Source organism: Diuraphis noxia, unplaced genomic scaffold (assembly GCF_037042655.1).
Source record: "Diuraphis noxia isolate RWA-SAM2 unplaced genomic scaffold, SU_Dnox_SAM2 contig0002, whole genome shotgun sequence".
NCBI lineage: Eukaryota > Metazoa > Arthropoda > Insecta > Hemiptera > Aphididae > Diuraphis > Diuraphis noxia.
The window spans coordinates 22,535,822-22,560,647 of NW_028301712.1; the positions used below are offsets into that span (position 1 = coordinate 22,535,822).

General features: G+C 30.3%; 2 protein-coding genes across 4 annotated transcripts in view; one reads left to right on the forward strand and one right to left on the reverse strand.

Annotated features, from left to right (window-relative positions):
* The first annotated feature begins 1,976 nt into the window (after window positions 1–1,976).
* LOC107164296 (Dpr-interacting protein delta) overlaps window positions 1,977–24,826 on the forward strand; it is a 129,406-nt gene continuing 106,556 nt past the window's right edge. For 2 of the 3 annotated variants that reach the window (XM_015512054.2, XM_015512062.2), the window contains exon 1: window positions 1,978–2,343. In XM_015512054.2, coding sequence (XP_015367540.2) covers window positions 2,268–2,343 — 76 coding nt within the window. In that variant the 5' untranslated portion in view covers window positions 1,978–2,267. Of the gene's footprint in view, window positions 2,344–24,826 lie in introns of all 3 variants that reach the window. The other variant, XM_089218841.1, reaches the window with a different exon arrangement.
* Window positions 21,571–23,898, reverse strand: LOC149058222 (uncharacterized). Its single transcript, XM_089220521.1, has one exon. It carries the CDS (start codon window positions 22,693–22,695, stop codon window positions 21,571–21,573), a length of 1,125 nt encoding a protein of 374 aa, XP_089076647.1. The 5' UTR covers window positions 22,696–23,898.

Below are 24,826 nucleotides of genomic sequence, written 5' to 3' on the forward strand. Positions count from 1 at the left end.
TATGGTTTAAGCCTAACACATTATTTCATATTACCTCACAATAGTAAAGATATTCTTATTGACTATTACATTGTTATACATTACGATACTATAATCAATGTTTTGTGATGTTTTTTCACAAATTAAAACGAATAGTTGATTTTTCTAAAATAATAAAATTGTAATATTATGTGCATAAAGGGTCTGGGTACCTACGGGCATTAAATAGATTGGTGTACGTTAACAATTCACCACATCGTATGGTAATAATTTTAACTCAGAATATATAGCATAGATTATTCTGAGATTATAGTGTCTCGTTGTTATCTTAAGACGTTTACGGGAGCATAGCGGAATAATAAATTTCAACACACTTGGTGCGAAGAACAAGCCACACAAGCCCCAAGGACGTGCGACATCCTATGGTCTTAGTGTAATGAAATTTTTTTTTCTAGTCAAATGATTTGAAATAGTTGCTCTATTAACTATTGTAGGTGTCTAAATGATATTGTACTACAACTGGTTATGAACATTATTTAAATAATATAATGTTTAATATACTTTAATGTAATATTAGTATTGCTATTTTTTTAGTCAAGTATTACTTAGTTTTTCATAATACATATTTTATATTATATTTGTTTAGAAATGACTTCACAAATATTCTTAATTTGCATATGTATTATATGTACATTTAACATAATTTATTAAGATTAAAAAAAAAAAAAAATCGTTACGAAAATACAAAATTTAAATGTGTAATAATACCAACCAATAATAGTATACAAATATATTATATGCATAATAGTTCATTATATTACGTTTACGTATTAAGACTTAAGAGGAACCGTTCATAATATTTATTTGTTAAGAACCTTTTCATAGTACGAAAGAACCAGTACCTATACGCAAAAAATGGTTTTCATCCTCTTACAGAAATTATACAAACATATTTCCATTTTTTTCATATTATATACTTCTAATTTTGTAATATTTAATGTCAATGCTTAATAGTTATTACCATAAATTATTAATACCTAATAGTTTATTATATATTGTGTAAGGAATTAACCAACTTTTAATGATGTCGGGTGATCGACCTCATAGTCTCCCTTAAAAACCACCATGCTCGGTCTATTACGGTCCTTATAACAACAAAGAATCAGACACCAAATTTTAACCATTGAAAGAAAAGAACATTTTATGAGTAATGTTGAATTGTTTTCGAAATATTATTAAAATGCCCTAAACTAAGCCCTTAAATATAGAATGAATGGAAACACAGAGTCTTTTTATTACTATTTAAAGAATGATAGTAATACTTTTATATAAGCCGTTTTAATAAATATGTATCTGGTACATATAAAAACAAAAGTAAAACATGCGAAATAGAGTGATTTTACAGTCGTACTTGTACTTTTATGAGAAAACACTAGATGTTTTAGATCATTGGTGCAAAATCGATTCATCCAATTGTCTAAACCTTCTGAATGGAAAGTTTAGTTCTAGGGATGAATTTTAGGAATTCTATTAAAAACTAGGAAATCATTAAAATATATTTGCCTACAAGTGAATAAGCCGTATTATGTTCTGGTTATGCAAGCGTGTAAAATGAATATAATATTCTTCAAGTATGGTGAAGTATAAAATACTAATTATTCAACTGACAGTTTTATATCACCGCCACTGTTGTACATAAAGCCTATTTGAATATTGTCTAACTTGCAGGACCGTCGAGTCTGGTGAGTGTTGTTTTTTTAGAGATCATAAAAGCGGTGGTAAAATAATTGTATTCGAGTTTAACATGGTATAAACGTGTAATATTATGCGGTAGACCATGAAGTCGATAAGTATCTATGGTGATAACAATGAGGAAAAAAAAACTAGAAAACCCGTACGAGACGACGAGTATATAATATTATCTGGAAAGCACATGCGTACGGTGCCGCCCACCGAGTAGGAAGGCGCCGACTGAGGTAGCTCGCCGCCCGCTGTTGCCTCCACGGCACGCCGTCAGTGCTCACGCCGCAGACCGAACGTCCGCATCGTGTATGCCCACACGCGTTGTTGGGTAGGTGAAATCTCGTGGGTCCCACGTGCGCGGCCACCGTATTGTTGTCACTGTCGATACAATTACCGGAAGTCCGAATCACTGTCGCGACCGAACCAGCAAACACCGGCAACCGGAACTATCAGTTCCCGGGGGATGGGGGTGTTCTGGGGTTTTAATAACATTATCATTATGACGCGTCCGTGCTGCTAGGAAAGTATACACGTACACACTTACCATGCTGTTGTTTTGCCAAAGACCGGACCGGTATGTGGTCATCTGGCTGTTCCAGATACTCACCGTCATCTGTGCAGGTAAGTCGAAAACGTATTGGCCACGCTTGGCATAGGTACCGCGCTGTAGAGGTTGAGTGGCAAAATACTCTGTTGCATATACGAACCTTGACCTAAATGTAAGACTAGACATAAATAACAACCAGATAATCAAGCACATTTTTTAAATTGAATACTTGTAAATCATAATAATGAGATTGTAGACAGTAAAAATATTATATACTTTAATTTAGAAGTTTTCTAAGACATATTTTCAATAAATATCGGCTCGTGAATAAAAAATGAAAATCAAGTTATTTGTTAATATTTTTTGGTTTACCAACACAAAAATGAAATACTTTATTCAATTACGTTTGATAACGTTAAAATATTCAAATTTTATTTAAAACAAAAAACTAAATTGACTTTACTAAAAGCAATACCTTAATATGCTTTAAAAACAACTTTTATGTTCATAGTAATATTCACTTTTGATACTTAAGTATGACATAAAAATGTAGGTTCTTATATTTTTAGTTTAATGCTTAATTCTAGCGGCTTGATCCAAGATAAAAAGTAAAATATTTAAATCTATCATAGGCCGATGAGAAGTTTGATTAAGCCCAACCTTTACCTTACCCAAATTTATGTAGACCCATACATTTTTAAAATAATATTCTAAATTTACTTATTTAATACTTTCAATAGAGAAAAAAGTTTAGTTTTATCATTATCATGTAGGTATATGGTATTAGGCATAGATTAAATAAAGTCCACAACATCATTGTTTTCATTAATTTATATTATGATATCTAATAATAATATTATTGAATATATTATCTAGTGTAGTATTAATAAAACAATTTTTTATTCCATACATTTAACCAAAAAAATAAAAATAATACACAACAACTAATCTAAAATTATACTATAATTATATTTTATTTATTTTCTTCATTACCAATTACAACTTCGTCAAATGTAAATTGTTGACATTTTTATAATATGGACAAATTATATTTATATAATTTAATAAAATTAAAGTACTGTACATTTCATAATATTTTTACACGGAATTATAGTACTGACAATTGGTTAGTGGTAATACAGTTTCTATAATACTAAAATAAAGAACAAAGTATTGTGTAATGTAATTAACATATCAAAAACAGAAAGAAATGTTATTAGGAGACATGATTTCTCAACTAATAAATTACGTGTTAATATTATACGTACGTCGTACACGCTATAAATCTTGATAAAAAAATATTTTTATTTTTATTAAATACTGATTTATCTAATAATGTATATTACAAGTATTTAATTACGGTGTGAATTTAGAGATTCAAGCAACCTCATTCGTCAATTATAAAACAAAAACATAAGCTTGTTACTTTAAGTTATAATAATTTGGTATAAGTTTTTTATGTCAATATGGTATATTTTTATTCTAATTTAAAAAAACAAAAAACACATTTTTATGTACATTCTAAAGTATAAACCTCGATAGAAATTATTGTTTTCTAGAATAATGATACGCCATTGATTTTTAAGCCAAATTTATATGATTTATAATTTTAAAAAGTTTAACAACATCTCATGTGAAATGTTGTTTTAACCATATTCCACAAAACTTTAAATATAGAAAACATATTTTTATTTTACATAATTTATTTTTGGTAAAAAAAATCATAAAATAACATAAAATATATATAATAACAGTTCTTCAACAATAAATTAATATAATTAGTATATAAGATTATTTATATACTTATTTAAAATATTTTTAATTATAATGTAGTTATTTAGGTAGTTTTTCGAATTAAAGAATAACTACAAATTCTAATATTATTTAGGTACTGTAGATTTACAATAATTATTGTACATTTACATTTTAACTATATTGATTTTTCAATTGCCACTGTTATATCGTATGTCAACTTAACTAATCGCTAACTTAATATAATGTAATTAAAAATATTATATACTATTTTCAATTCAATTTGACTTAAAACAACTAATATTTTGTTCAATAAGATAATTTAAAACGAAATATATCTTTGAATACCTACTTCATCAATTATATATGCTATTTATTCAAAGAATATTTTTTATTTCATTTAAATAAATATTTAAAAGAAAAAAAAATTATAATATATTTTCTTTGATCATGAAAAATTCAATAGATAGTAAATTAATAACTGTATAAAATAATAATATTCATTTATAATTTATTAAGCATTTAAATAAAATAAATAATAATAAAATTCATAATATTTTTTGTCTAGTCAATATAATATTCTTAATTGGCATCAAATGTTAATAAATCTATAAATAAATTAATAATTCCTGTAACCAAGTAGGTGAATCGTATAATAATAAGTTTACTCACTTTTCAAAGTTAATTTGTGAATTAATTTTTGAGGAAATTGTAAAACAATGAACTATGAACAGTCAAACAATTTGATGTTGATCGTTTCTAAAATAATTTTACAGGCAAAAATATTTTATATCTAAACATATTTTTTATATTCATAGCATAAAATATATAAAATACATAGATAAATCATAGTATAGTCACAACTTATTCTAAAATGGTATAATTATAAATCACATTTAAGATATTTTTCTATTTAATAAGAAATACTTACATAATATTTTAGATAAAAATGTATCTTGAATTATGGTATTGATAACATTGCACATTAAATAAATTTGAGAAAATCTTAAATAACACTTTATAAAAATATCTAAATGTATCTTATGATTATTTAAATTGGCATTAATGCACTTAATGTACTTATGCACGATAATTTATTTTTACATTTTAAAAATATGGACAACAACTATCTTGATTTTATTTTACCAAGAATTAAACATTATAATTGACTTGATGAACCTGTAAAATCATCAAACCTAATCAAACACATATTAAAGAGATATACAAACCCTCATTTAATGGTAAGTACCCCAATTATCAATGGCTCCTTTTTTAAAAATTGTATATATATATTTAATTGTTGTTATTTATATTAATATTAATGAGTTAACGTATTGTTTAACAGATTTTTTGAACATTTTATTTATCCTAAATTCACTGTATTAAAATAATTTTGACTATGGTTTTTTTGACAGTAATTATCGTTATTTTGATATACAAGGATTAGACTTTGATAATGTTAAAAGAATATTTATTTACATTTGTTTCTATGTAAATGAAAATGTTCAATAATAATACTTACAAAGTAACTAGGTATTAAAAAAAAAAAGTAACTATTTATATCTATTTTTTGTGGTTTATATAGCATTAAGTTATATTAATTATTTATATCCTAAACGGAGTGAGAATTTATTGGTTTTTATGATTTTATAAAGATAAAAATGTATTTTCTTTTATTTGTAAAATATTATATTATAATATTTTTTTAGGAGCTCTAAAAGTTTCATATACCTCTAAATTGTATATATGAAAAAATTAATTATAGAAAAGTGTTTAAAAATAAAATAACGATTAAATATACCTACGATGCCTTGATACTGATCGGAGCAATTGAACTAGCTCCCCAATACGGGTAGTCAATATTTTACCCTTACTAAGTACCTTTGAGTTGGCTCCCAAGAATTTACTATTGAATTGGCTCCCAACCGTTTTTTTTCAAAAATGTATTGGTTGCCAAAATGTTAATAATCTAAAGTACGTATAGTTCGTAATTCGTATATTTTACATCGTTACACAAAATTAAATTTAAAAATTTAAAAAACAGACAGTATTTTAAATAAGTGCGTCATTATAAAATGTATACATACAAATTAATAAACTAAATAAAAATATTATATTAGACTTTTTTTCGGGGCCTATACTTATTATTATTATATTTATTGGCCAATCTTTATATGTATTGAAACCTCGAATTTACACCAGTATCATATTTACTAATTTCATTTCCTAAAATTTTTATTTTATCTCTAATTTCTTTCCTGTGTGGTTATGTTGTATTTGAACTCCTCATAATAATTTTTGTATCAGATTGAATACTATATAATATATATTTAGAAAGTTGAATATATTTGGATTTTACGTCATAAAATTAAACGCCTATAATATGAGAACCCCCGGTTAATAAATAATATTTCACAATAAATTTAAGAGGCCAATTCAAACATACATTTTTCAGGTGCCAATTCAAGGATTGAATTTATATTTACCCAAAATTCAATGGTAGCCATACTGGTAATGTTTAAAAATAAATCTTGATTTAAATTATAATCTTCTATTACATTTTATAAATGAATTTATCTTTGTAGGGTGTTATCACAGGGTGTCCTCTCTAATCACAGGATTTATGTATTTAATTTTATTTGTCACTTATCAAACTTACTCATTGGATAAAGAATATATATAGATTGTAGATTTACTTCAATTGAAAAAAACTTGACTTAAATTTGATTATTATTATATGTTTTTTTTTTTAAATATATACCACTAAATAAATTCAAATTCACGGTTTAAAGTTTATAAAATGATATTTTATTAAACCATATTTCAGATATCAAATTTAAAATAAAATTGAATTAACTAATATACGTATCAGGAAAACTTATAAAATATAAAATAATTTACTTTAAGGTAGAATCATCACTGTCCCCCTTTCAATCACGTAATTCAATCTAATACACGTAAACATCACCCTAATTTTCTCATTATATATTATATTTATGGAGATTGTAAGTAAAATATATTATCGATAAAAAAAATTTTAAAAATCTAAAATCTTTTGTACCTATTGTAACTTTAACTTTATTATTTTCTAAAATATATATTATGTGTCACTACTTATTATTGTATACAAATAAAGTTAAGATAATATTTAATATTTCATTAATCGTTTATATTATATAAATGTTATAAATGAAATGTTTATTAATAACATACTTATTCGAGATTGTAAAGTATCTTTTAATTAAGTATTGAATAATAAATTCACTCACTACGAGGTCAGTTTCATCGAAGTTCTCAGTAACTGAATAAAAATACATTTTGCTAATACCAAAATGTATGTAGTGTAAAAGATAATGTATTATTTATGTTTTCATGTTTTACTCAACTACGTTTTCGTGTGTAAAACAATGTTTCGATGACATATAAATGACCAATGATGATTGATGATGGTGTACGTACGATCACATCACATTTTTGTCAAATACTGAATAAAATTGATAGCTATGGAATTATGAGATGCGATCTGTGTATAAAGCAAGTTTCCTCTTGTTATTCTGGATATTGTATGTAAAGTTAACACGGTTTGAATCGAAATTGCCAAAAACAGAACGTGACGTGCAGAACCTATGCCAACTTCCGAGCGTCTCATACATGATACGATGAAGTTCAATAGACGGGGGACGTTTCTTCACCAAGGAGATGAGGATGTTCAAAGCTGAAACTTATGCATGCTTTGAATAATATCGAGTATATTATAATATATACACTCATACACACATACAGACGTCTAGCACTTCCGACTGTTTTGGTAAAATATCTATTTAGCGATACTCTGTCTCTTTTCCTTCTATCTCTTATCTTTCGTTACCTCTTTATCGCTCTCTCTCCCTATTTTCCCATCAAACATGTACTCCCAGCTTGTCTTCTCTGGAAAAAGATGGTTCATCGATACAATTTGGAACTGCTATACGGAAAGGACAAAGCGTGATACGAACGCACGATAATGCTATACCACTATATCGCAAAATTCGGAAATGTATATATTATGTTCTACCGACGCCGACGTATATGATTTAATTAAAAACGATGCCATTTCAGAAACGACATTGTTCTCTTTGTCATTAGATATTTAATAATTGTTGCTGAAAACACCGTATACTTCAATTTGTTTATCGGTTATTATAATTATCGTTGTAATATGATTACACGGTGTATATTGCATACATAACATTCTGAGTATCCGTTTAATGTATGCGTATTCGTGGCTATAATGTTAACAAGATACAATACGTATATTATAATAATTAACAATAAGTCCCATCACTATGTTGCACCACGTTTAATTTTATATACAAAACTCATGGATTTAACGAAATATACTATAATATAAACTAATAAATCTTTTGTTTCACAATACGATTTAGTTCAATAACAATAATACCCTAGAATTTCGATAAAATGTATTACTAAAAATGTAAAAATGCTGATTTACAATATAAATTATAAATATAATTGGTTTTAATCAAAAAAATAAATAATATAAGCACCAAGGACATTTTATTTAAAGCAATACAAATCTTTAAGTATTTATAATTGGCTATTTTAAAATCTGGGATCTAACCAATCTATCAAATAGTGTGTCTGTCACGTTGTGATTTTTGGTTTAGAACTCCGTACACATGAAAAACAAACAATACGCTACGCGCATAACAATAAGAACGTCGTGTGTGATTACGTCATTTGTTCGACAATGAAGTAATCATCTCTAGAAAATACTTGTCCAAGCTTATGATTTCAAACTAATCACAGTGATATTCGTGTAGTGAACAAATTAAAGCATCGCAAGGGCGTTTGTTTCGGCGATCCTTTGACATCCGAATAACTGTCTTCGTATATTCACGATCAATCATTAATATGTACATGCTGTTTAAGCTTTATTATTTGGTATTATATAGGTAAATTTGTCAGGCCACCAATGGCAAAGCTTTCCGACAGCACCTCAAAAACGGTCGGCGTTGGTATATCGAGTGCACAAAGTATTATTCTTATTCTGATAATCGCAATCGAGAAGGATTGGTGAAAAGCCTTTTTGCACGCGGCCTTTATTTCACCGTCGGCCCATCGGGGACTTAAAAACATTGACGATGGAAGAAACTTTTAACCATCACCGTTCGTTGAATATCGCATTCGCATTATCCTGGACGAAATCGGCTAAAAGATAAACTCGCCCGAGCACGTACTGGGCATTATCTTCTTATGTGTATACACACACAGAGCCAGTGTAGAAGAGGACTGTTTTTAATGTCGCAATGGTCTTAAACCGCAATGAATGCATAAATAAAACATTTTTAATGTAAACTGGTATATGTATACAAATTCCCATCTTACCGTTTCGTCTAACCAATAGATAAAATATGTACACGAATGGAATTGCCCCGGCAACGTACGTATATAAATATATACAAAAAATAAAAATAACAGTAATAATCTTTTAAACTAGGTATATCAGCTATAAAACATGATGGTTTCGATCGTCACAAATTTGCTTGTAATTGTGCCTTGTAATATGAGTGTAATATACACGAATGAGTTTTTATTTACAAAACAAATATAGAACTCTACTTAGCTGTGCTACTCAACTTCTCCTGGGTTAAAACGAATCTATATCTTTCTATCGTTTTCCATTATCTTCAATTGAATTATATGATACAATATGTTATGTATATATTTTTTAGACAAATCTAAAAATCAAATATTTATGATTAGAGTTAGGATGTTGATGACCTAAAAACACACAAAAATGCCCTAAAAAAAAATGCATAAAAGCCTTAAAAAAACTGCAAAAATGTCCTAAAAACTTCAAAAACGACCTTAAAAATTATCTGAAATACTAATGAAGTAAGTGAAAAAACTTATTTATAAATAATAATTTTTATTAGAGATATGGGTATAAATAAATTTTAATTTAATACATTTAATTAATATTAAAATAATTTTTTACTAATAGTCCCAATCCAAAGTTAGATTTTAAATAAATTAAATTTGTTTCCAAACTTGGGTGTAACATTTGCCCTAAAATCTATAATTTGTGAAAAATGCCCTAAAAGATGAAAAAATGACTTAAAAATGTTGAAAAATTACGTTAAAAAACAAAAAAAAATGCAAAATAAAATTAGAATATTCTGCATCAAGGGAGCATGAAACAAATTTTTAGCTAGGATAGCATTGTACAGAATAAAATAAAAAAAAATGCAAAAGTCATCAACATCCTAACTCTATTTATGATCAATATTTCATTGTTAATCAATTACATGGTTTTATGATTTTTCAATTCATAATTTTGGGCATATTTTTTGTGGAAACACAATAAAAATCTGAGACCAAATCAACTAAAAAACCAAACGGTGTTCTAAGTTAGAACTTCTAACATAATTGTTATGATTAGTAGTTGTCTCAATGCGTTTACACAAAAAGCATATTAAAAAAGAGAATCATAATAATAATTGTAATTAGTTTATCTAATTCAATATCAATGATTAAAGTATTTGATTTCTATTTATACAAATATTTTTTTATGCGTTATTTCTTGTTTCTACTTATATCATTATATCTGTAACCAATGAAAACATTATAAACCAAATAAACAGAGTGATATTCGATTTTCATCAGTCAACACTAAATTCAAAAGTTAGCTATAATCTAACAACCTATAAAGGGGTATAAAAAATAAGCTAAAAACACCCTCTGAGATTCAAGATAATCTATTTATGTATATTTTGTTAAAAACAGTTGAGTAGTTTTTGTGTCTATGAAAGATAAACAAAGAAAAATTAATTTTTTTGGTACAAAATATACAACGGTAAGTGTGACATATATCAATTTCAAGTTTTTAGCTATCATAGCATTGGCTTTTCGTTGATAGGTCCATTAGCATACAGTATACACACACACACATATATATATTATATATTTGATATTTATCTTCTTTTGTGTAATACGTCAATTTTTAAAGGGGTTTTTGTGATTAATAAAAACAATTTTCTTTAAACAATATTAATCACTCAGTTTTTATACTGGTCGTTTATAATTTAATGTTTTTTATACATAAAATCTTATAATGAAATAATAAAAAAATTGTTTGGCTGTATCAAAAGATTAAAACAATAATAGCATGGAGTTAAGGCAAAATATATAATAATATGTACACAAACAAGGTTTCTATTATATTAAATCTGATAGGTAATCAGGTAATATTTATATATTTTAAAATATGGATAAACATTTTTGTAATAAATAATTAATACTTTTTTCCTTGAAATTACTTTAATTACTTTTAACTTTACATAATTGATAATTATAAGTTTTTTTTAATGAAAAAAAATAAGCTCTTTGAAAACATTCGAAAATATTGGTTAGGTTTTTATCAAGTAGTCACATATTTTTTAATTAAACTGAATAAAAAATAAATAATTAAAGTTATAATAATATAATTTTTTTTCAAATTTACCAAGAAAATGTGAGAGGTATTAATATTTATCACATTCTGTTAGTTTGATTTTTTTTTTAAAAAGCTTTTAAATAATGTGTTTCTATGAAAATTTAAAAATTACATAAATATACATATAGTTTTTTAAAGTTAAATTATTGTTTTTTATTTAGTTTACTCTGTACTTAAACATATTGCTATAAATTTAAATAAATTATAAACACTTTTAAAAGATTATAGTATTATACGTTTTTAATTACCTGGAAAATAAGTTAATTTCCATAAGTTTAAATCAGAATATAAAAATAAAACTCCAAAACTGAAAATAAACATAGTAATATACTCAATGGGAGCTTCAATAAAACTTATAATCTATTCCGAAACCATCCCTTTTTGTATGTTTTGTCTACAATTATTTTAAGTCTAGTATTCTTACATTATCCATTAAAAGTTTATTAGATTCTGAGCGGAGCGAGGAATGTATTGGTTTTACAATAATGTTTATTTCTTTTTCTTTTCCTTTTTTATTCTGTAAACACTTTTTCTCCTTCTAAACTTGCTCAAAAGTATCAAATGTAGCATCTTTTCTGAAAGGTAATGTTCTTGATCTGATACAGCTGATAACGGGTCATTTTTCGATTTTCGAAATATTCGAAATAAAACCAGTTAAAGAAGAAAAAACGTACGATTTCACGATTTTATAATATTAAATAATTACGGACGACGTTTTCTACCAGAAATATTGGATCAAATGAAAAATGACAAGAGATTTTTTTTTGTTGTATTTTACATTTTTGAGCTATTTATAGACACTTCAATTTTGGGAGTTTTTTTTTTGTGATTCTGTTTAAGAAATTCGTAAAAACTTGAAATTTGAGTTGTTTACTTAATTAGCCATACCTAGAATTGGTAAAATTTTCAAAACATTTGGGCTTAATATTTTTTTTCATTTTTATGATGTTTCCTAATTATAAATTATATATTTTTTTTTTTGTAAGGGGAACCCGCGGCAACATATGATATTGGCTGTGTAGTGGTACGGTAGGGGTTATTTTTGTGTATTTTTTTTATAGGTTTTTAAGTGGGTAGGGTTGTAATACGTATGTGTGGAAAGGAAATGTTGCTGAAATTCCCGGGAGCTAGCAACTGCGAACGGTACGTATGCTCATTGCGTTTCCGCAGATTAAGCGTACGACCACGCATCACCAAGCCACAAATTATAATTATAATTATATAAATTACCTATTTATATAAATCGTTCTTAAGCTGTTCATATAACGCTTTGTTAATCACCATAGAAACGAATACAATTAAATAAAAGAGACTCCCTCGTCCGCTCAGAGTCGTTTTTTTATCGAATGCAATCATTGTATTCAAATCGAATACAGTAAAATTACACTATCCCGTCTAAGGACCGAAGGAACGATAAAAAAACATCCACAACCGAAATGCTGATTTACTTTTTGTTTCTAACATTGTAAACAGTATTAATAAATATATAAAATTATATTTGTCTAATGTTTCAAAAACTCTTTACTATAGGATATTTTATATTAAAACCATTGGCTCACAGGCGAGTTTAAGATGGTATTTTGATTAACATTTTGCCCCATAACAACATGTAGGAAATATGAAAACCAAATTGATATAAAAGTACAAGATTTTTTATTTTTAAATCGAAGTTTAACCATCTGCAAAACAAAGCTTCAATTACCCAAAAATGGTCTAGCTTTTGTTAAAAACTAGTGATTTTAAGTTATACCTTCGTATGTTTTTCATTGTTAAAATTGGATCAAAAGCTTCACATGGGTTGGAAATAACCTATAATATATTATAATGTCAACCTTACAATTTTTTTTTTGATCATAAGTAAAAAATCCTCAACGCCATCCCACACAGTGAGTGGCTAAGTAAAAATTGTTGCATGACTTTGATAAGTTTTAAACACAATATCGTCTTACGACCAAATATTATAATATACTTTTTCCAGTTGGGTTATAAATAAGACTCGATCACTTTAAAAAAAAAAAAATTAAAACTCATTACGAATAAAAAGACATAATATAAATCGTCAAATGCGCAACAGCCAATTGATTATTGGCGAAGGGATTAAATACCTATTACATTATCGTTATATATAGGTAGTTGTAATTTTTACGCCTCAAAGCAGCGTCGTTGTATTTGCAAACAGTAAATCAACGACATAATATCCGACAATGATCGGAAAAAATGCCTAAAAACTAAAACAGAATAGTCTTAGCGGGTGATTACGACATGATTGGGCCGATCGCCGCCGTCGCCCTATGTTTGAATGAGAAACAAAGCTCGCCTTTACGTTGTGTGTTTAATATTATCATAATATTGACGTTTGGATTGTGCAACCGACCGTCGGGACGTGATTATTAAACAGTTCGAGGAATAACGAAACCGAAATTATTATTTAACGATCGCAAAAGACAATATCGCAATGGCATCGCGCTGATATTCCTAATCTTTGGTGACGCCACCGTCACCAGGCCGTCTCGTTGAAGCCTGTGCGTTTTTAATATTTATATTAATACTTTTACTATATTACCATTATGTGTAAATGTGTAAGTGGTGAATAAAAACAGTGTACTACTGTGCCTGAGCCGTATTTAACGAGGGGGAAAGGGGGCATTTGCCCCTAGAGGCAAAATTTTAAAATATTTTATAGGTGACATTTGTACTCTAATTTTTATTACATTTTTTGGTTTGGGGGTAAGGGGGAGGAGTTATCAGGTGGAAAAATATGTATGCCTCCCATGGTGTTACACCATAATACGGCACTGCCACTGTTCTTCTTTTCACTATAATCTTCACAATTATCTCCGTCACAACTTTTGGCCCCCATATTCGTTTTTGAATTTTATAACGACAATAAAATTATTATGTTTAACAAACTATACAGATATTTAGCACGTAATTCGTACAAATTCATACACCTAGTTTGAAAATTCACACGACCTTCCTTCCCCTCAAAAAACAAAATGTTCATGGTGGGGCGAGGGGCAATGACACGTCTCGCCAGCCACCCGTGTGGTCTAAATTAATATTTTCGGAATTTTTCTTCTGCAGACGTTTAGTACGTAATTCGTACGAATTCACACGCCTAGTTTGAAAATTTACACGACCTTCCTTCCCCTCAAAAAACAAAAAAATTCTTCGGGGTACATACATTTATATAGAGTCTTGTAAAGTATTCGGATACAAGTATTTGAATATATGTAATAAAATACGTGTTAAAAGTATTTTTTAAATATTCTAAATACTTATTAAAAGTACTTTTTAACAAAATTTACATGCCATAAGTTTTTAAAAAAATTAATAAAAAAATTAGAATCTACATTCAGTAAAAAAATGTTTATTAAATAGCACAAATCTATATTTAATAAAAAAATAAATAAAAAGTTTAAAAAAATTCTAATCAAAAATCTATATTATTCAATAAAAAAAAAAAAACTAAATTTTATATGATTGAATAACAACATTTTAAATGAATAAAAATATTAAAATTTTATTAAAATTATATTAAAAATCCTATTTGAATAAAAAAAAAATGTTAATTAAATAAAAAAATGAAAATAATCATTTGTATAAAAATAAATTTTTAGTAAAAAATCTTAAACAAATACAGGAACATCTTATTTATTATTAAAAAAAAAAAAAAAATAGCTGAAAATAGCTGAAAATAAAGTCAAAATATTTGTAAAGTTAAATGATCTTCAGGAAATGCCGATAAAAATAATTAGCGAATAAATTATGTAAAGTACCTATCTATGGTTATTATATTTTTTTCTATTCCACTTAGTTTATTTTTTATTGAATACAGTTTTTTATTAGTTTTTTTTTATCATAGATTATTTATTAAAAATTGATTATTTTTTATGAACTATATGTGTTTTACTCAGGCTTATTTTATAGATTTTTAATTCAACTTGTCTATTTTATTAAATCAAGATTAAAATGGTAAGTTTGAAAAATTATTTAATTACAAAAGTAATTTTAGTAACCTAAAAAAAAGTATAGTTAAATAAAAATTCTATAAAAAAAACCTTAGTAAAACATCTGTAGTTAATAAAAAGTAATCTATTTTTAATAAACAATCTATATTAAATAAAAAAATCTTGATTGAATTAAACAAATCTAAATAAATAAAGTAAAACAAATCTAAATAGAAATAAAAATGATTAACTATAATACAATTAAAAATTAAAAATGAATCAAGAATTATTCAAAATATAGCAACATTTAGTTAATTATTTTTTTAATGAATTATTAACATACGTAATTGTAATAAGTATTTCTCAATAATATTAAACACATTTCCAAATTTGTAACTCCTTACTTATTATGTCAAATTAAAACAGACTTATGGTATTTAAATTTTGTTAAAAGTATAATTTAACACATATTTACTACAAATATTCAAATATTTATATTCCAACACTTAACAAGACTGAATAGTTATATAAATCTATGTACCCCGAAGAAATTTTTTGTTTTTCGAGGGGAAGGAAGGTCGTGCGAATTTTCAAACTAGGCGTGCGAATTCGTGCGAATTACCTGCTAAATATCTGTATAGTTTGTTTACAGATTTTCTTTTTTTGGGGAGGGGGCTGTCCAAACGTACGTCCTTTTCTCGATTTTCACGAGTAAACGTTGCACCACAGATGTATGCACAAGGGTGGTGTAACTTGGGGGAAGGTGTAAGTGGAAGTGGGTGAGGAATACCTTATATTTTTGGCTCATATACTGTCAACTCTATGCTACACGGTGCACCATACTACGGCCAAACCACGACGACTGCGAGAACGACGTCGTCTACGGCATTACCTCGCCGCCGCCAATGCCATCGTTTTGTTGTTTGCTCACTCGCAGAGTTCCCAGGCAAACAGATTAACCGTTTGGCCAGGTTGTTGTGCAAACCATTTCTTCCGTTCGCGTATAATATTATACACTCATATTATGCGTACGTACACGTACGTATATACACTATACTCGCATAAGTATGAATATACATATCGTACCGTCACACCGTCTCTTACGATATTTACGCTTATTATTGCAACGTACCTATAGGTACCTACTCGCATAATATTATGTGTCCACGTATACTGTATCCGGGAAGAGATGATATCCCTCCGGTTGAGGTGGTGAAGGTTTGTAGGTCTTTGCCACCGTAGGTAGACGCTATTATAACACTTTGTGCGCATCATGTTTGTACTATATTATATTGTATTATTATGTGCATGGTATAACTCACACACGCTCTGTAGAAAAAACAGCCCATCCACCCCGAAGGTGACAGATGTGAGCAAAATGTATGCACATTAAACACAATAGTTCTATATTTAGGTATGTATTATGTGCCTATAAGTGATCGTCGATGACGTTAAAAAGCAGAAGTAATGCTGTTGGTTTTTATAACTCTCGGACACGACATAATAATGTCTAATGTCTTAAGATGCAAGCAGCACTAATCTTATTATGCCACCAAACACTTGCTTGGTGCATAATTTATTACATAATAATTAATTACACCAAATTATTTCTCCAAATAAGATGCATAATAATCCTTTATACTTATGCGACAATGAAGCGCTGGTCTATACACTTTTTCTGACATTTATCTGGCGGTCTACAGTATCCTATATCTATTGTAACTATTGTAATGTTATTGATTTGTCTATACCACTGTAGATAAAAATATGATTACACAATGACATAATATAATAAAAATCGTTAATTTTACTTAAAATGCAAATTTCGTCCATGTTCATTCTTATTTGATATAATACAAGTAGTGATTGTTGTCCAACAATCGTCGCAAAATATGAATATAAACGTGCTGTCCTCCAAATATTGAAGAAACCACATGCTATCGCATCATATTTTGCACTAGTTGTAGGTAATAGATCATATTACTATATAAAGTATATTCATTGGTGCTAATGCAATATTCAACTTCAGTTATATAATTCCTTATTATCCGTTATTGCTATTCATTATCATTCCCTACTAATCATCTCTGAAAAAAGTACTTAATTATGCACATAAAATATAATATGCAAACATTTTGAGAAATGCTAATTTCAAAGCTGGCCGTGCAAAGTGCCCTCTACTTCTTCCCTTTTATTTGATCCTATTGTAATCATATACTATAAATACCACCACTTCTACTACTACTACCACTATATAAATTCCGATATGCATGTAATTTACAGCATGTGAAGAATACGAACAAACGATTTTTTCTTTATTGAAAATAATCGTTGGGAACGTTAATTTTCGTTTTAAAATAGTTGATCGGATTGTTGTATTTATCGAAACTTTTTTTTCAGCCCATAAGTGCACAACGTATATTTTACGATTGTAAATACCAATAATATTTTATAACCATCTGTTTAGAATACTTTTTTCAACAATACTAGTATTGTATTACTTTTAATCTTTATATTCTCTACGCACAATCTTTTTTTTCCAGTTATAAATATATGTAACACAATTACCAACCTTTCAATTAAATATGATTTTAAAAATTAAAGGAATTATATTTTGATACGGTGCGTCCGGTTGGACGGCCCGCGTCGTGAATAAAAAGACTGTTGTATTCAGTAATTAGTTGTTTCTATTGCTATGTATAAAATAATTATGTTTACAATTTATAGGGTCGAGAAAAGTGTCGATTTGTGTCGACCAGACTTAATTAAGTGAGTCGACACAATCGGAGGCACTTAGGCGTATGGTCGGGCTAATGCCGGACCCTATCTTTACAATGTTAGGAATGTCAATATGCGGTTAACATAACATGACGTGTAGGCTAAGGAGTCGGCCGTCGTCGGTGCAGACTTAAATCAAAGCGGCACTCCGACGGCGAACCTGGCTCGGGTCGGACAACTTAATTAAGTGCCGATGTAATCCAGTGATGGCCCTGAAAAGGGCCCTTTTAATAATCGCGTTAGCGGAACGGCGATGGATCAGCGGTTGGCGATGTTGTCGACGGCCGATGCTTGAGCGACGCCGTGTAGCAGCGGTTCGTCAGTCTTCGGCGATTGGACGATGTTAAATGCCGTGTGGCGGCGTAGTATTCGGTCCGCGGCGGCTGGGCGATGCTAATTGCCGTGGAGCGGCGTAGTGATCGTTCTTCGGCGGCCGGTTGTTGATAATTGCCGTGTGGCGGCGTAGTTGTCGGTTCTCGGCGGCGGACGATGACAATTGCCGTGGAGCGGTCTGGTCGTCGATCGTCGGCGGTCGGTGGTCTGGTCTGGTGTCTGGTCTTGGTCCTTCTTCTATCTTGTTGTGCTTGATGGATGTTGATAGTTTGAAGGTTTGGAAAAGACTGACTAAGTTATCGAAATCATCCGGTATATATACCCATTTCGATAACTTAGTCCGTCGCTGATTGGCCCGAGCCTCTGTTGTGACAGATGAAAATCACACCGTTGTGCTGCCGTTCGCCTTTACTTGGTGTGGTTTTCATCTGTCAAACCGCTTCGTTTTTGGTCAATTAGTGGTCTTGATAAAGACCTTTTTATGTCTCGGTTTATTCCGTAACAGAACCCCCCCCAGATTTGTGCCGGGGTGGGAACCATCTAGCACAAATTTTAAAACGTTCGGAATAAACGTGTGCGTGTTTGTGCTGCTTTGTACACAGCCGTTCGCAGCTGGTTATTAATGCTAATCCATTAAAATTTTCTTTGTTTTCTTTTAATTGTTTTAACAGTTGTTTTCTTTTTTCTGCTGCTTCTTGTTTAGCCTTTTCACGTTCTGCATTTATTGGTGCCATTTTTGAAACTGATGAGTATAACTTTGTCGACCGTTCTTATATATTTAATTGTATGTTAAATGCTTTCCGCTGATTTGTCAAAGCTGTCATACCTCTCATTGGCTTCTTATGATAAGTTTTTTTGTATTTAATCGATGTTTTGTTTGTCCATACCGTAGTATGGGCGAACTTCAGATACGTTGACAAGTTCTTCCCGCTCTGAGTCAATATTTCTTACGGCTAGTGTATTCTGACTTACTATTCTGGTTACTTCTTCTCGTTCTTCGGTAATCCTTGGATAACGAGTAAGTGTGTCTGCCACTATGTTGTCTTTTCCCGGAATGTACTGTATTTCCAGATCATATTCTTGCAGAGCTAGCGTCCATCTGGTCAGTCTTCCGTTAGTTAGTCTGCAACTCTTCATAAACGTAAGCGCATGATGATCTGTTTGTATAATAGTTTTATGGCCTACAATGTACTGTCGAAATTTGTTACAACAATATACCAAAGCTAACGCTTCAATTTCGGTTGTTGTATATCTTGTTTCAGGTGATTTTAGTGTTCTGCTTGCGTAACCTAATGTTGCCCTTTCATTGTTATCTAGTATTTGGTATAATTCTCCGCCTATGGCTACATTTGACGCATCTGTATTTATATATAATGGTTTTGAGAAATCAGGAAACATTATTATCACGTCATTCAAAAATGCCTTTTTTGATTCTTCAAACGCTCGTTGGTGTTTTTCTTCCCATTTCCACTTCACGTTATTTCTTGTCAATTCAATTAATGGCTCAATTATGTGTGCGAACTTATTTACATATTTTCTGTAAAAATTTAAAAATCCTAAATAACTTTGTATTTCTTTCTTTTTGCTTGGTGTTTTAAAATCTTGAATCGTTTTTATTTTGTCAGTGTCCATTTTTATTCCTTCCGTTGAAATTATGTGCCCTAAGAATGATACTTGTTTTCTGAAGAATTGACATTTGTCAATGTTGATGGTAACATTGTATTTTTCAAATCTTTCGAGAACCATTTTTATGTGTTCGTAGTGACTACTCTCGTTTTCCGATGTAATTAATATGTCATCTACATAAATTGTTACAAAGGATTGTAATAACGGGCCTAATACAATGTCCATGCTTTTTTGAAACTCTGACCCACTTATATTGAGTCCAAATGGCAAACGTTTGAATGAATAATTTCTGCCATTTATGAGAAATGAACATGGATCCATGCTTTTTTCTGCAAGCTTTACTTGCCAATATCCGCTTCGGAGGTCCAACGTGCTAATGCATTTTATTTTTTCAAATTTCGAGAATATTGTTTCTATTGTCATAGGACATTCTCGGTCTGGAATAATTTGTTCATTAATTTTTCGGGCGTCCAAGCATAATCGTACGTCACCATTTTTTTTAAAAACTGGCACAATTGGTACCGAATATGGTGATCTTGATTGTTTGATGATGCCCATATCCAACATTCGTTTAACTTCTTTTTCGACTGCTTCACGTTTCGTGATCGGAATAGGATATGGTCTTTGATTAACTGGTTTGTCGTCTTTTAATCTTATTACACATTCATACCCTTTTATTTCACCAGGGATATTCCGAAATACACTATGATATTGTTGTACTAATTTATCTAATTTATCTTGAATGTGGTCAGGTAGTGTATTGAATTGTATTTGGTTTAATGGTTCCGTGATTGGCTGTGTGCATATTGCTCGTAAATGCATGGGTTGCTTTGTTTCTTTTTTCGAAAATGGTATATCATACATATTGTTGTTTATTTTTATTGTCAACTGTCTTTTTTCATAATCGATTAATGATTTATTTGTTTCCAGAAAATCACTACCTATAATACCTTTTTCATTCAAATTGTTTATTACAATGAATGGTGTCTGTATTTGTTCATTTCCTATTTCTATTGGTAACAAAATTTGCTTAGTTACTTTTGTTGGTTTGTTGCCCATCGCATTATGTATACTAAGTCCAGTTAATGGTATTACTGGTATCTTTGAGTCATCTTGTATTATATTATTGTAGTATTCCTCCGATATTGCACATATTTCGGCTCCTGAATCGATTAACATGTCATACTCTCGATTGTTTATAGATGTTTTTATGTATGGACAACCCAATTGTTGTGTTTTGGTAAATGCCACGTCAAAGTCTTCATCTCTTGTTAAATCTTCTGATTTTAATAAATTTAATGACTTGTCTGGTGGGTGCTTTTTCTTCATTGTTGTCTTTGTAATGTCTTTTAGATCAAGGGTGTTTATGACTGAGGTTGATCCATTTCCACAGTCCCCTGTTCCCAGTTTTTTGTCCTATCAATATCTTCAATCGTCTCCTCCCTGTCGCTAATTATGTGGTCAGCATCGAGTTCTGGTTGATCCATGGTTAATTGTCTGATGTTGGGATTGCGGTTACCTCCATAGTGCTGTACCGGTCTCTGCGTGTATGGTTTGTGTACATCTGAGGTATGTTTATAATTTTGGTTGTTTGTCGGGTATGTTGTTCTATTGTATGTGTTGTTTTGCCTGGTATTTATCTGTTTAGTTGGGTTTTCATTATATTTAACTGGTTCCTCTTCTTGCTTTATATTATTTTCCAACTCACCTAATTTTTCCCAAATTGGTAAAAATTTTTTTTCCTTTGTCGTTTGTATGTACGCCTGAATGGCTATTGGAAAATGTTTCGTGATCAAATTAATTGCTTGTTCTTCATTCATTTTGGGTGAATCAAGGTGTTTCAATTCCGCCATCCAATGGTGAAAATGTTCTTGGAAGTCCTTTTTAATCGGTTTTTTTCCCGCTTCCGTGCATTTTATAAAGATATCCCATTGATGGTTTTCGGAAAAGAAATGCTTGAGGAACAATTCATTGAACGTTACTTCGTCTAGTGATGCGTCTTTGATCATTGTGTACCATTTTGCTGCTTTTCCACGAAGGTTATTTTCTATGACTATCATTTTTTCTTTTCTGATGGTGATTTGTTTGTGTTCTAAGTATGTATGTATTTCCTTCAGAAATTGTTTTGGATGTTCCGTCTTGCTCTCTCCACTAAAAGTTGGGGCTATAATATCCACCGTTGACCTATTGCTGGTGTTCATAAATACGCCATCATTTTTTGTAGTCTGCAGTGTGGTTACATTGGTCTGTAGATTCTGGATATCTTTTTCCTGTCGTGCTGTTGTTACTAATATTTTGGTATCCGTATCATTAATAAGTTGTCTTAATGCATCATACTGATTTTCCATAGTCTCTAGTTTTTTCTGCAGTTGTTGCACAGTATCTTCCAGTATTTCTATTTTCTCCTCTAATTGTTGCGTCTTTTCTAATATTTGTGTGTCTCCTCCAGACGTGCCCTGGTTACGTTTCTGTCTTTGGTTTGGACTCATTATGATGAATATTAACTATTTGTTGTATTCCTAATTTTACTGAGTGTTACCGGGTATATGTTTCCACCGTACCGATTAGTAAACTTGCTTCTTGAATAGTCGTTCTGGCAATTTATGGGTATATGTTTCAGCCGTACCGACTAGTAAACTTGCTCCTTGAATAGTCGTTCTGATTGGTGAAGATTTCGAGTCACGGGTTGGGCGCCAGCTGATACGGTGCGTCCGGTTGGACGGCCCGCGTCGTGAATAAAAAGACTGTTGTATTCAGTAATTAGTTGTTTCTATTGCTATGTATAAAATAATTATGTTTACAATTTATAGGGTCGAGAAAAGTGTCGATTTGTGTCGACCAGACTTAATTAAGTGAGTCGACACAATCGGAGGCACTTAGGCGTATGGTCGGGCTAATGCCGGACCCTATCTTTACAATGTTAGGAATGTCAATATGCGGTTAACATAACATGACGTGTAGGCTAAGGAGTCGGCCGTCGTCGGTGCAGACTTAAATCAAAGCGGCACTCCGACGGCGAACCTGGCTCGGGTCGGACAACTTAATTAAGTGCCGATGTAATCCAGTGATGGCCCTGAAAAGGGCCCTTTTAATAATCGCGTTAGCGGAACGGCGATGGATCAGCGGTTGGCGATGTTGTCGACGGCCGATGCTTGAGCGACGCCGTGTAGCAGCGGTTCGTCAGTCTTCGGCGATTGGACGATGTTAAATGCCGTGTGGCGGCGTAGTATTCGGTCCGCGGCGGCTGGGCGATGCTAATTGCCGTGGAGCGGCGTAGTGATCGTTCTTCGGCGGCCGGTTGTTGATAATTGCCGTGTGGCGGCGTAGTTGTCGGTTCTCGGCGGCGGACGATGACAATTGCCGTGGAGCGGTCTGGTCGTCGATCGTCGGCGGTCGGTGGTCTGGTCTGGTGTCTGGTCTTGGTCCTTCTTCTATCTTGTTGTGCTTGATGGATGTTGATAGTTTGAAGGTTTGGAAAAGACTGACTAAGTTATCGAAATCATCCGGTATATATACCCATTTCGATAACTTAGTCCGTCGCTGATTGGCCCGAGCCTCTGTTGTGACAGATGAAAATCACACCGTTGTGCTGCCGTTCGCCTTTACTTGGTGTGGTTTTCATCTGTCAAACCGCTTCGTTTTTGGTCAATTAGTGGTCTTGATAAAGACCTTTTTATGTCTCGGTTTATTCCGTAACAATTTTAAAGTAAAGATAAAAGCAGATACTATAAATAAATGTTACAATAACAGCGATGTCAATGAGAATTTGTTATAATACATTTATTATGAACGTAGGTACGAGAACATCATAGTTGGTTTAATATTTAAGCTGTACTCAGAATATATTTATATGAATATTACTTTTATTAATCATTGCAAGTACATTGGTGCACGCTATATTTTTAATTTATCGTCATGCATTTATTATTTTGTATGACGTATTCATTAATTATTATTATTATATTTTATGAATTAAACAATAAAATACAATCATTTAAAATAAGCCTCTTTTGATTTCATTAATTAGTCAAATACTGACAACGCAATTTGAATTAAATAAAGATTTTTACAATAAAATCTCTGGTTTCGTTACAGTTCCTAATATTTTAAACGCATTTGGTCATATAAAATTGAGCAACTTTTTATATAAAAATCTATTGTTATACACTTTTTGTTTTTCATTAATTTTTTTGTTGACCCAGGTATAAAGTTAATTTGGTGAAACCTATTTAAATTTATTGTTATGATGTCTTGAAAATGACTGGGATTTCTATGTGTTTTAAGAAAAAAAAAAGTGTCTGCGTAATGCCGCATAACAACGACAGTGTTATTTTTTTAATAAGTACATACCTTTTTATACAACATTTTTATACCTTGTAGTCATTATGGCTTGAGTGCTCCTTTATAACAATGGTCGTTTCCTACGAAAAGTTTATTTTTTAACATTTACGCTTATAGCAAAACGCTTTTTACTATCCATCTTCAAAACTTTGAGATGATATTCATATTAAACTATTCGTTACACAAAAACAAATTTTAAATATAAGTATATTATATAAAATACCTCCTTAATTCACTGCGTATCCACTCCGGCACTATCTGCACGCATTAAAACTACAC